The sequence below is a fragment of the Amia ocellicauda genome, chromosome 4, assembly GCF_036373705.1.
Source record: "Amia ocellicauda isolate fAmiCal2 chromosome 4, fAmiCal2.hap1, whole genome shotgun sequence".
NCBI classification, from domain to species: domain Eukaryota; kingdom Metazoa; phylum Chordata; class Actinopteri; order Amiiformes; family Amiidae; genus Amia; species Amia ocellicauda.
The window spans coordinates 34,465,693-34,479,556 of NC_089853.1; the positions used below are offsets into that span (position 1 = coordinate 34,465,693).

At 38.7% G+C, this 13,864-nt stretch overlaps 1 protein-coding gene across 1 annotated transcript in view; it reads left to right on the plus strand.

Moving 5' to 3' along the window:
• Positions 1–10,647: 10,647 nt before the first annotated feature.
• The window catches only part of igf1ra (insulin-like growth factor 1a receptor), a 143,889-nt gene continuing 140,672 nt past the window's right edge, over positions 10,648–13,864 (plus strand). Inside the window, exon 1 of the mRNA XM_066701948.1 lies at positions 10,648–11,639. Coding sequence (XP_066558045.1) covers positions 11,546–11,639 — 94 coding nt within the window. The 5' untranslated portion in view covers positions 10,648–11,545. The remainder of the gene's footprint in view (positions 11,640–13,864) is intronic.

Sequence of the window (13,864 nt, forward strand, 5' to 3'; positions counted from 1 at the left end):
ATGGACAGCCATCATTCGGCCTCCGTGTCTTTCTTATTTCCCACATTTCAAAGGTCCCATCATGCTGAAGCAAGTTGATTTAAGTCTGCAGTGTGAAACAAGTAGTCATAGGATATGGTGTGACAATATTTCTCCTTAGTCACTGGGACACTTTCAGATAGAATTTTAAAACATAGACATTTATTGCATTATACAGTTGCTAACTTGAGTATTGGTGCAAAATTATTATGCACAGGTAGTAACGAATAAAGACTTCATTTGCTTTGTTTATATGTGTTTTTGCAATATCCATTTAAACCCACTGTTTTATATTATCATTAATAACAAAGTGTTTAGCTGATTTTTGAGTCATATTGTCATGCTAACTAAGGTTCATGCAATCTCATTGCATTTAGACATACACTACAGTTTCCCCGCTTTAGAAAAAATATTCAAAATCTGTCTTGCATGTGTGATACTTCCATAGCTATTGAAAGTATTGCTAGTAGTTGTAGAAATAGCAATCAATAACAGCTTCAGTTATGTAATCAGTTCTTTATCATCCAACAGCCCTTTGTTTCCAGCAAGTTCCTGTGCTGTCGAAATCAATACATTACTGAATTGTGAACTTACGAAATCCATCTACCACTTTGATGCCTTCTTTATATGATTGTTTGATTATGTATTGGTGTCTCTAGAGAGCTTTATTATATTTTCCTTTGATCTGTATGTCCAGCCTTTGATCGTTCTCTTTAGAAAGGCGCTGGCTTGGTACTTTTATTTTTTCCAGCTTTGAAGTTGCAATCACAGCTGTCTGCATTAGACCTATATGTGTTGTTGTTGTTGTCGTTATTATTATTATTATTATTATTATTATTATTATTATTATTGTTATTATTAAGAAGAAAAATAAGAATTAATACATTAATATACAATCAAACATACAGACAAATAAAGTGTATATTGTATGTCTGTCTATGTTCTGTTCTTGATTGTTAGACTATATTGCCAGCAAAATACTTTACATTATATTGACACCAGATGGCGCCAATCACAAAGTGCAAAATACAAAGGTCAAAGGAGGAGAGAGGTCGGTGAGTGTGTTTCCTAGAAGCTATAATAAATAACCACATAAGAATTCGTAAGTTATGAATTAATTGTTAAGTTATCGATTAAAATATGATAATGTAATAACACCAACCTTTCCACATAAAAGCAGGGACACTTTGCATTCCAGCTTAGTTGCTACCTGCTTAACAGAACTAACTTTGTATTAAATCATGCTTTCTTTCTAGGTCTATATCAGTTCATCATTTAAAGGAACATCTACAACCTGGAGGAATCTGGACCTGAACTGAAGCGGCTAAACACACAAAATATTAACACAAAAGACTGCAGTAGCGCAACAGTGCAGGGATTTCATCTGTCACCTGAAAAGCTAATATCCTGACTGAACATCACATTGAAAGTGTGTGTGTGTGTGTGTTAAAATCTTAACCTTCAAATGTCACTGCTAGAGACAAATATTTCTAAAACAAAATGCAGGTGCAAGTGATAACAAATAATGAATGAATAGTTTGCTAGGACCTGTTACTAGCAAGTGTATCCAGATTACTGAAAATGAATGCCACCATGTTTCTATGTTTTATTGATGGTGGAACATTTCACAGACTGTCCTATTTTTTTATGTATTTATTGTAGCTAAATCAAGTACACTGGCACATTAAATGCTGATAACACTTATATTTTGTATGAAAATGTATACATCAGTGAAAAAGCCATACCACATAATGTAGTATTTTTGGGTGCCTGGTGTCTTATTCATGTCCTAGTTACATTTGTGCAAGCTGCATGTTGTTAAGGGAAGTAATGAGAGCCATTAACTTAAAGTAGGCATGAAAGTTCACTGACTCTAGACACAAAAACAGAGGGAAGAAAGCTTGGAAACTGAATGAATAAATGCATTAAAATATGCCAAAGTATGTAATTAAAAACCCATTTGTTGCCCTGAAAATGGGATGTTGCCTCTGTCTTTTAAATTTGCCAGCTGTTTCCATCATGGATTATTTTGAAGGGCTAACAGGTTGATTAAAGTCTTCCGTACAAACCTGGCCTGAAAAACAAGATTATTTAAGGGTTGAGGGAGTGCCAAAGGAGAGGAGAAAAATAAAATATTTGAATTTGACCAGGAATCCAATTTTATGTGGCAGGTGTTATTGTCAGATCTCAAGCAACAGAACTATTCAATTTTTGAATAATGAATGGTTTGATTTGCCATCAGTTATTCCCCTGATTGTCAGCTTTTATGTAATTCACAGACATTTGAAACTCAGGCTGGATTGTGCAGTATTTCATAAGTAGGGCTGCTACATATTTTATCGTTAGCAACTACAGCAAGTAAAACACATCCAGAATTGTTCTTATTCCTTCTTTGCCCTTGCACAACTGACAAACTCCACAAAGTCTAAGCCAATAGAATTGTGTTTCATGCCTAGAAAAGAATTGAGCTAAATCATCAATGATTTGTTTTGATAATATAATTGCATGCAGCCTCTTTGTGGATCTTGGCTTGTATTTTATTCATTTTTTTATCAGCAACCTGATAAGTCTCTTTTATCTCCCCCATCAAAAACTGGGAAAAAGATCATTTACTCTCTGTGGCAATGTGTGCTCCAGATCCTAAATATGCATTGCGAGAAAAAGCCAATAGATTGGTGATGGTGTTCTCTAAAGGGATTCTGTTTGAATGTACCTGTTTCTGTGCCAACAGTATTATGTAACTGAATAGCAGACAGACTGAACATCTGATAAGAGAGGAGCACAGCATTATCATAACATAATATGTTGTTTTAGGCATTCATGTATTTCCATGAAATCATTAATTGTGTTTGTTTATTTCTTTAAAACAGGGCTGGGTTCAGGCCCTGGTTACTCAGGGATTGAGGAAAGACAGCCACTGTGACTCTGTGATCCAGTGGGAAAGTTTGTGTGCCTCTGAAGTGTTTAAGCACAGATGTTTCTCCTGTATGACTAGGATGGTACATGCACATATACTTCATGTATCTGTTCTTATCCTACAACTGAAATGAAAAATGAACACCCAGGATAATTTTCTATGAAGTTACATTCTTTGAGACATTTAATACATGAATAATGGTATTGGTAGCACTTTTAAATATCAACTAATTCTCATGAATTGACAATCCCACAGATACCCCCAAAAAGCCCAACTCAAATTTTAAGTTGACCCCAATACTAACTCAGAACTAAACACCAGTTTAACCCTAAACCAAACTCAGATTCCCATTCTAACTTCAACCTTAAAATAGTCCAATGTCATCTCTAATCTTTAGCTAGACCAAAACACAGCTACCATATATAGGATTGATATATTGATTATTGATCCTCTAAACCTTATCAAGTTCCCAGCCCTGTATACACCTGGTTGAAAACTCTGATCCCAAGATGCCAACTACCTAGAAGTTCCTAATTATTATTATTTTTTAACATCACCCCCAGGAATCACTCACATGGATGGTAGTTTTTACGCTGTATTTCTGCTATCCAGGAAGTTATGACATGACACATCCTGAACCCCTGAATGACCAAACATGCCATCTTTTGAAATCTTGACATGTATTTGGTGAGTTTTACATGTTAAAATGTTAAAGGTTACTTATATGATGGAATCAAACTGGAAACATAGTATTCTTCTTACATATACATTATGGCAACACGTAAAGATACTAAAAGCATAATTTTAGGAACTGCACTACTTTCCCTTTAACTGAGGTGACTGAGTGGGTCCTGCCATCTAACTAGCTTGTTGCTGCTAATAACTAGATGCATGTAATTAGGTTAAGGAAGACTAAACTGCCCTAAAGTTGTATCCTGCCTTTACTTTAATAACACAGTTCAATGTGTTATTAATACTAACAATGCATTTAACTCCCAACTTCCTTCCTGCAGCATACTGGTTCTGTAGTTTCCAGATCCCATTTTATAACCATGCAGACTTTTACAGAAAGGAGTTTCTCTCCACAAAGCCCAAACAAATGATCTGATTAACTACAGTATGTTCTATGGTGGTTGCTGAAGTTTTTAATATTGGTTGCCAAGTCGTTTTTATGTTCCCATTGCTGTTTTTAATGAATGCATGTGTGATATACCGTTCAAGAATGTAATTACTCGTTAGAATAGTCAACACAAGTCTCAGACAGCCTCACACTTCAATCAGGAATGTTTTCTCAATGCATGTTTGTATTTATAAAAAAAAATCGCATTCCACAATCATGCATCAGCAATCAAGCTATGAAAGACAAACAACTGTCAAATCTTAAATGGAAATGTAATTTGTTTACTTTCTTAAATACAGTTACGGTCTATATATAGAGTTATATATATAAATGAATGGATTCATATGGAAAAGTTTAATGTTTTCTTTTCCAGTGGATTTCAGTACTTTCCCTGAAACCTGGGCTACAGTATACTCAGAAATATGATTCAGGAACTGATTTGCATGTGAAAAACCTCAGTGTTGATAAGAGAAGACTTTTTAAGCCATTCCCACAATCTGATTGGCAATATCCAGCTCAGCATTGTAATGGGATTGTTGGCAATGAATTCTCCAATGATTTCTGTTTCCATGGTAACTAACCTTAACCCTACCTTGAACCTGAATTTGAATTTGCTCTCATCACTTCAAAAGCCAATGCACTCACTGGGATAAACTGCGAGAATATACTGTAGTGCACTATTATTATGAATCAAGTGACATAGATCCTAATTGGGCAGTTAGGCTTTTTTATTATTATTCATATATATTAAAGTTATTTGAGTTTCATAATGACTTAAATCTGTTGTATCCCACTTTGTCATCTTGCTGCTTAACATTAACCTCGTACTATAGATACATAGCCTTGTTTCTTCTATGAATGTTTTTTCATGACTTTTTAACATGTATTATTATTATTATTATTATTATTATTATTATTATTATTATTATTATTGTTGTTGTTGTTGTTGTTGTTGTTGTTGTTGTTGATGATGATGATTATGTTGTTATCATTGTCAAATACACATTTTTATCAAAACATGTATTATAAACTTAATATTAATAATCTGGTTTGTAACAAACTAATAACCCGTATTTAATTCCTGACCTGCCTTTTGCACAGAAGCGTCTCTAAACCGATGGTTCAATACTTGTCTACCCTTTGATTCTTGCTGGTCTTGAGTGATGTTTTCACACTGCGTTGAAATAGCCACACAAACCAAAATGTAAGTCATGTACACTAAACACACTAAACAATGACAAAAACGCTTACTGGCAGTAAAATGTGGCCCCTTGCAACTGACAATAAAATACAATCATACAAAATGTAACGAAATTACAACATGAAAAGTGAAATGCATGCCTGAATAAATCTTTATGGTGCAGTAAAAATGTATAAAATCAACACAGCCTATTTATAGAATTGCAGAAGTGCCCACAGGCAACGCTAGTTAGTGGTGCTCGGCGCATTGTGGATGAATGGAGAATTGAATCCCGATCCGTGTCTTTGAATGAAACTCTATGTCAGGTTTTACTTGTCGCTGCAGAGGACCGTGTGTCATAGACAAAAAATGTGCACATGGAAACTGTGGAGCGACGAGACACTCACTCAAGATCTGGATCACCAGCGTTATCTGTGGGCTGATCTCTGAGGCAGGGGCATCCACATTATTCACAATGTCTTCAAAACAGAGAAGAGACATCTTAGCTTTAGAGCAGTGAGACCTCTGCAGAGAAACTCACTCAATCATTGGTACCTCCCAAGGTAGCTGGGAGACAGGGTTGGAGAGTGTGTGAGGCTATTTCAGATTATAGTCGTATTTTGTTTTGGTGGTAGTGTTTGGGTTAGCTTGTGTGTCACTTACCCGGTTGGTAGACCTTTTATTTGTTCACATTTGGGTAGAGTGTCAATGTATCCTTTGGCTGTCCTAGATTATAAAACTGTTACTCAAAATGGTGAGTGTTAGGTTGCGGTTATAACCCTATTATCTAAAGTGAAAATTGCTCCCGAATGGGCTATGGAACATCTCTTATCTGCACATGAACTCATACGTATTATGACTGAACAATATCAGAATTAATAAACACAGATTTGCATAGATCACACCACCCTCTTTGGCTGTCTGAGGCCCTGCTGAATTGAACAGGCTGCTCTAGGTAGAGAGGCCCCAGTATAGAACTGGCGAACCTGGATTTGTTCAATAATGGCTGCACCTCTTGTACCCATATAGAGAATACTGCTGACAAAGGGAGTGTTTTCTTTTAATCTCTTCGACGACTTAACGCTGCTACCAGTCTTTTGTGCCATGGAAACATGCGGGTTGTGGAACGCTCCTGGGTGTTGGATTAAATAACTGGCGAGAAGAAGAGTTAGACATCTCCTTTAAGGAATAATTTCCTGTACTAGGTGCAGTGGATTAATTTACTGTTTCAAGATTTCTTTAGTTTAAAACATTTCTTTGTTTTTAAGTTTTTGAATGTCACTAATGTCAACACAAAATATCAACAGCAATAGCTTTATCTCCAAAGAGCATCATTTTAACAGCAACCTGAATAAGACAGACAAACAGGTAAATAACTGTTACAGAAACCCTCTGTTGCTGAAGCTGGATTTTTGTAAGACATAGCATCTGCACTAGAGTTTTTCAAGATCATGTTCGATGAGGGCTCTAAGAATACATTTTCGATAGCTTCTGACATAACGGGAACATGTTTACATTTATAAATGAGGAAGAACTGGAGCGAGAGATGGTCAGATCCTTTACCCTGACCAGGCATGTCAATACGCCTGTACATGGGGCATTCCTACCCAAGACAGAAAGTGCTGTTTGGCTTTTGCCTGCCTTGACTCTGCTTTGACAAGCTTTTCCCGCCTGTGTAATGTGGGAGTGAATCACTACCATTATAACCCTGGTACATTATTGCCCTGGTTTGTATCATCAGATAGCCAGGCCCACTTTGTCTCATTTTGGCAATGAGGGAATGCACTTAAACAAAAAAAGACAACAAACAACCCAACAGAACAACAACATTTGGATTTTTCTTGCATTGTATAGCGTATGTCTTATCACAGAGGAATTGTGTCATGTCTTGGCCTCTTGTAACAATGCTTGGAAAATGTTGCAGTCCCTCAGTTGTTTTGCATTAGTGACTCCAAAAGGAGCTGTTATTTATCAATTACCCAAGTGACGCCACAACAGGGCTTTCGCTTGGAGTGCAAATCTTCCAGTGGGGAATCAGATATGGATGGAGAAAAGTCTTCAGTATTTCATGTATGTTCTTTCACACTTGAACAGCCAGATACACACATGCTATTGTCCTTTATGGATGTATTCATTGTCCTGATTGAAGCAAAGACATTTTGTTTTACTGGAAAGGTATGCCTACTTTGATGTCTACTTGTTCTCAGTTAGGCACTGCATGACTGTTAGGTTAAATATTGAATCTGTTCTCTTGGTTTACAGTGCTGGTGTCAGTCTGAAGAAAACAGACGCACACAACTCTAAGCTTGGCAAACAATTGCTTAATCATGCCTTTTGACAAAAACAGGACACTGTAAAACAGGATATAGGTTTTTAAAGTTGCATCATAGATGTAATATATTATTTTATTGCAAATGTGTAAATTTAGCAAGGGATATATGCTCAATTTCAATTGGTTTTGTTTTGAGAGGCACCTTGAAAATCCATCCTATCACAAAGTGTTAGGTTATTAGGCTAGTTGGGAACCCTAAGAAGGCAACACTTAAAATGTAACCCTGAGGATCCAATGGATAACTAAGACAATGGATAAAGATTGAAAACATATAGTCAGGGAATTAAACCATTCACCTGTCTGAGACATTCTCATAGTTCCTTATCACCCCCATTTCTCATAGTGCCTCATCATCACAAACTGTGCATTTGGAAACTTCAGCTACTTTTATCAGCCATTCGTGTGTCTCCTCAGATTTGAATGACTCAGGCTGTGGTTACTTGGAACAGCTTAAAAACCACATTGTAAACAGAGTTTTCACCTCCATATCTGGTATAGGATACAAAACATAATCTGCGGTGGCTTTGCTGTCTCTGAGAACGTTAGCAATCTGTGTGATGTGATAAGCCTGTCAGATATTTATTCCCCATTTTGTTTTTCAGACACAAAATAAGTTGGTAATCCTCCTTTTCTTCATTTCTGCTTCTTCTTCAAAACTGTTGGCTTTCTGATATCCAAAAAGCATCTCTTTCTCCATCTGCAATGTCTCAGAGACATGTGATTCATCAGGTAATGTAACATAAACCACAACAAACTGTGAAAACAGAAGCCCTGTGCTGGTGAGGTCATCTTGTCCTGTCTTGCCGGAACTGGCCCTACTGTATAGACTTCAATGCAGCCAATATGACAATACTATTGCTCATTTCATTTCAATGACTCTTACTGGCAAGGTGAGCTGGAAGCAGTGGTAGAGAATGCCTCCCAAATGATTTGCACTGTTTTCTGCATCGTTTAATGCATGCTTACTCCAGGAAAACATAGCATGCATCTTACAGAGTTAATGATCTTCATAAAATAACTATAGCAGAAAGTTGTCCTATTTCTCTATTTATTGCTGTCGTCAGTTGCCTGAGATACTTGTCCTTATTGGCATCCAGCATAGAACGAGCTGTCTCATTTCACCGGTGGATTGGATATGTTCGGCAAAGGTTAGAGAAGGTGTAAAACATGTATTGTTCCTTTTCATTGTGTACTTATTTTGTTCAACATACTTTTAGTCATTGTAACTACCTCAACTGTTTGTTGTCAGAGATAATAGAGCATTATAACCTTTAAAGAGGTGCCTATCATCTGCACTAACAAAACTCTAATTACCTCTGAGAATTGGACGAATAATGTAAATAACACAGATATCACTGTAAGGTGCCTCGTGAGTCATATTCAGCTTTTAATTAAAAAGCTTACGATGTTTTTAGCTTCCCATCTATAATCTGTCATTATCATAATTAATACCGACACACAAGTGTTGCCATGTTGATGTTTTCATTTTAAATGTTTTTTGCTGGTCTGATAATTGCGTGGTATATTTTGGATAATTGTATATTTATATGTATCTATACAAATCTGAACACAGTCTTAGTCTTGCCACCTAGTGATGGTAACGGGAGAAACGACCATTTAGGTTGAGCTGTGGAGAAGAAAAACAACACACACACGTACAAATTCTGAAGCCCTGTTTGGTACATGAATCTCATGCCAAATTCATTAACCTGAAGTAAACCAAAGAGAAAAAGAAAGAAAAAAATATGTATCACATACTATTAAATTACAAGAGTGAATCTGACAAAGCATCCAGGACAAATTAAGAAATTAAGTTCCCATAGGCTGCTTCAGCTTTTTTAAATCACTGATGTAACACAAGAGAAGAAATGTATACCAACATAACAATGAATGTTTCAATAGTTTATTGTTGATTATTTTTGTTGCTGTGTTGTATTGTGGAACATATAAGAAAGAATAATAAAGGGAATGTCATAAAGGGAATTTCAAAATGAGTCATTTACACTCAAACTAGAAAAAAAACCTCTAACACAACATGCAACTTGTATTTATTTTGTTTAAAAACAAACAAGAAAACAAAGATGCACAAATATGTACTCCATTAATACATTATGAGCCACTATATAGTCATCTTGTTCAAAAGAAAGGACCATCATTCCCCCTCCCCCTCCATCATTACACTACTCTTTCAATTTCTTCTCTGCAGAACTACTTTAATTACTATTATATTTTTTAGCAGACATCTTTATCCAGGGTGACTTACAATTTCTACAATATACCACATTATTTTTATGTACAATTATTTAGACAGCAGAGTTTATACCGGAGCAATCTAGGCACGGTCTCTTGCTCAAGGGTACAACAGCAGTGTCCCCCACCCGGGATTAAACCCACAACCCTCCACCGAGGTGTCCAGAGCCCTGACCACTACCCCACACTGCTGGCCGCTCAATTCACTGGAGACAGACAATAAATGGGAACACTTCACAATAATTTGCAACAATTATTGACACATTAACATACAAATCCCACAGGAATACACATTCAATCTTCCTGCACTGCCACTGGGTTCAATTAATCACATGTATATAAGCCCAAAGCCAGCCTGTAACCCTATCCCTTACCTGAACCTTGTTATACACAAGAGCACAAGAAATGAATGTGTAATTCATACATCAATTCAGTCAGAACTGGGGCCCATTAAAGTAAAGACGCGTGTTGAGGACATTTTCGTATCATAGCTTGATTTAGGGGGAGTATTTCTAATGACAACATATAATGTCCCACAAGGTAATTGTGTCAGTACCTTCTAGAAAGAACCAGAGGTGGGGTTTTTTTCGGAACACATGAAAACATAGTAAACACCATGTAATATATCCATATATATATATATATTTTTCTTTTTAAAATACCTGCAGATAAGAAACAAAGCAAAGCAAAGCAAAGCAAAGCAACGCAACATCAAGAAAAAAAAAGAAAGAAAGAAGGAAAACCATGTTGTTCCCTTTCTATGGTCTTTGGTGGACTCCATGCCAGTTTTTCCTACTTGCTCTACTTAGCGTATGAGTGTCTGTGTGAGTCTTGTTTACAGCGCTGACTCCAGCGAGCAGACAGTACAGAGCTGGGATAGAGCAGCCAGTCCAGCACTGCAGACAGCGAAAAACAGCAAAATCCTTTCTCCAATAAAACGACATCCGAAACCACTGTCCACTGCGACGGACACCTTTCAGATATCTATCCCGATTCCGGCGTGGGAGAAGGGGACACAAATATCAACTGCAAGCAAAAGAAAGAAAGAGCGACCGTGCGAGAGAGAGAGAGAGAGAGGGAGGGAGACAGAGAGGGAAAAGGGGGGGGGTGCAGTTGGTGAACCATTTTTGTCCTGGTGGATATTTTGGATCGAGCACAGCCAGGCGAGCGGCTCGGTGGAAGACCAGTTACATTTTTCATTCATTGTTTCAATCCAACAACATCCAGGAAACCCCTCCGCCCGGCCTCGGATGGTCTCCCACATCGGGTGTTTTTCCCATTGACGAGAGATCGGGGATTTGGGGATTTTCTCCGTCTCTCTCCTGTGCTGTTTGTATGCGAGAGAGTAAGTGTGCGCCCCCCCACCCCACTCTTCTGCCCTTTTAAGCAATGGAGGTTGAAGATGCGGAGCAGCAGCATCAGACGGCCAGGGCTGCGACTCGGGGCTTGTGTTAGCCATCCGCGCCTCTGTGTATCGCCGGCAAGCCTAACCCAGCGCTGCTGCCCCTCTTTCCTTCACTGGAGAAAACAAAAGCAGCTTCAGTTGCAGGGCAGAAGCAGGACCCACGGAGCGGGCATCTGAGTTTGTATCGCCTTCTTCAAAAGTCAAGAACGAGTGTTTCTTCTGTGGGACTGCGAAGGACTCTGGTTTGTTGCCGTTTCGTTTGGGAAAAGCGGCTTTGGGATTTTGTTTTCTTTTTATCGAAGAGGAATTAACTTACACGAGTAATGAGGTCTGGGACAGTAAGGGATGATTTGACCTTGTTTGGGGGTCTGTTGCTGTCTGTCTCCCTGATCTGCCTGTGGCCCGTGAATGGAGAAAGTAAGTGGAACTGGGTGCTAAATGACTAATGACTAAAAAAATGCATTTCTTTTCCAGATACAGTGGCGTTTATTTGATGAAACGTGCTTTATCGACGCGCCGTGGTGGGTTGCAGGTCTGAGGTGCTACACGGGGCTCGTGTGCGCGCGCTTGTATACGGTGGATGTGGATTAGACGGTTTCCTTAGAAACGGTGGAACCCAATTAAAACGTATATTCGCACGTTCGACGCGTCGTATTTGCTGCTAACGAAAATCACGGCGGGCTGCTGTGATGTGGGTTTGTTTAACGTATAGCAACCTGGGCAACCACGCGGGGCAGTTAGCTAATCGTGGCGTGTAACGGTAAAAACACTTTGATCCCGGCTGGATCAGGTGTGGAGCGGGCAGGTTTAAGTTTGAACACGTGTTAATTAGAATTGAAAATCCCCGTTCTTAGACCCAACGGTTCCAGTTCTAAGGAATGTTGGAAAACATACACCTGGCTCCCGCGACCGAGGAGCGAGCTACTGTGCGCAATTGCGATTCATACATTCAGTAAAACACAAATGTTCAATTGAAGCGCATTAGAAAGACATCATGTTTTGGATTATTATACACTACTAAATATTCTTAACGGATATAATAGAAGAGAGGTGGGTAAAAAACAAGGTGCAGTAGGCTTGTTCCTATATAAATAATTAATCTTGTGAATACGCGGGCACGTTTCAATACATTCTAGAATTTCGAAAATCGAACAAATTGCCAGTGTGGTGAACGATCTGATTTTTTGTTCTATTTGAAGTTTTATTAAATGTTCCGATTCCTACCCCGTTTCAAAATAGTTGAGTTGTATATACAACCAAAGGCTTTCTAGTTAACATATGGACTACATTTTAACTTGTTACATACTTTATTTACCAGGGGTATAATATTAGAAGGCATAGTATGCAGTCGATTCATAACAAACGGATTCGCTTTACTCCCATTCATTATTGCTGGAGGATTTATAATGACCCCATTAACTTCTGCAACTGGCTGCAATGGTTTATGCTGTTCTGCGCAGCAAAGAATTCGCGAATGTAAACCGTTTACAATGTCTCATTTTTAGGAGGGTATGTTTCGCTATACTGTTCTGATTCCATTTCGTGATACATTATAAGGGATTACAAAACGAACACAAATTATACAGAAGCATCGTTTCTGCTGAGCATGGGTTCTTCTGTTTGATACTGTGAATAAGCATTGATTTGGGTCTGGGGTTGTTGTTGTTAACGTTTCAGTTACCAATACCGCGTCTGCACTGAATCCCAGTCCACGCCGGGTTTGGACGGCAGAAGTCGGCGGCACAGCGCACGTCGCCTCGGCGCACATTTACGCACCGTCAGGCTGGACGCCGGAGCGGAGCCGTGTTGTGTATTTTACGCACTTCGCGGCTGTGCGATTGACTTATTTACGAGGTAATGCAAATGCAAAGTGCACAGGAGGATATGTTTTTCTTAAGCAGCACCGCGGACTCATAACGTCTGTATGCATTTTATTTGACACAGTTTAATTTCAAAATGTTATCGTGATGAGGAAAGCATACTAAAATGAAATGGGGGGGGGAGGGCACAATCAGGTGCCATATAGCTGGTGCTGAGCGCATGAACCTGCAAGACATGGCTTCTGGACTGAAGTTGACTTCTTGAAGGGGATCAGACCGGCCATGTGGCCATTTTACATCCAACCTACCACTTTTGTCGTTTGCTTTTTTAAACACGGTGACGTCGCCGCATTAGCAGCTTTGTAATGGCCGAGAATGTGCGTAGCAGACTCCCCAGTGTGTACGGCCGCCAGCCTGTCCACTATTTCAGGTTATGCGCATTACAGCGTGTTTGTAATGGTCCCTTTCCCCCCATTTCACACGCATTGGAAAGAGGTTGTCCATCCCCCTCCCTCACCTCACAACAGTCTGACCTGGTCCAATACTTCAGCAGATTTATCATGCACTTTGACTTTCGTATTTTATACCCATTTGGCTACAGTTCTATGGTTATGAATGAGCTGGTTCACTACATTTACTAGAATGGCTAAAAGTACTAACATTACAATGTGTAAGTACAGCCAGATTTCCTGTTCTAACCCCCTTTTGCTTTACCTTTCCCCCCCTTGTTGTGGGGGTGTTGAGTGGTCAGCGGGGTAATAAGCAGAGTGGATGGTAAACAGCCATTGTCTTTTGATGAACCTCAGTGTGTAGGAGAAGGGT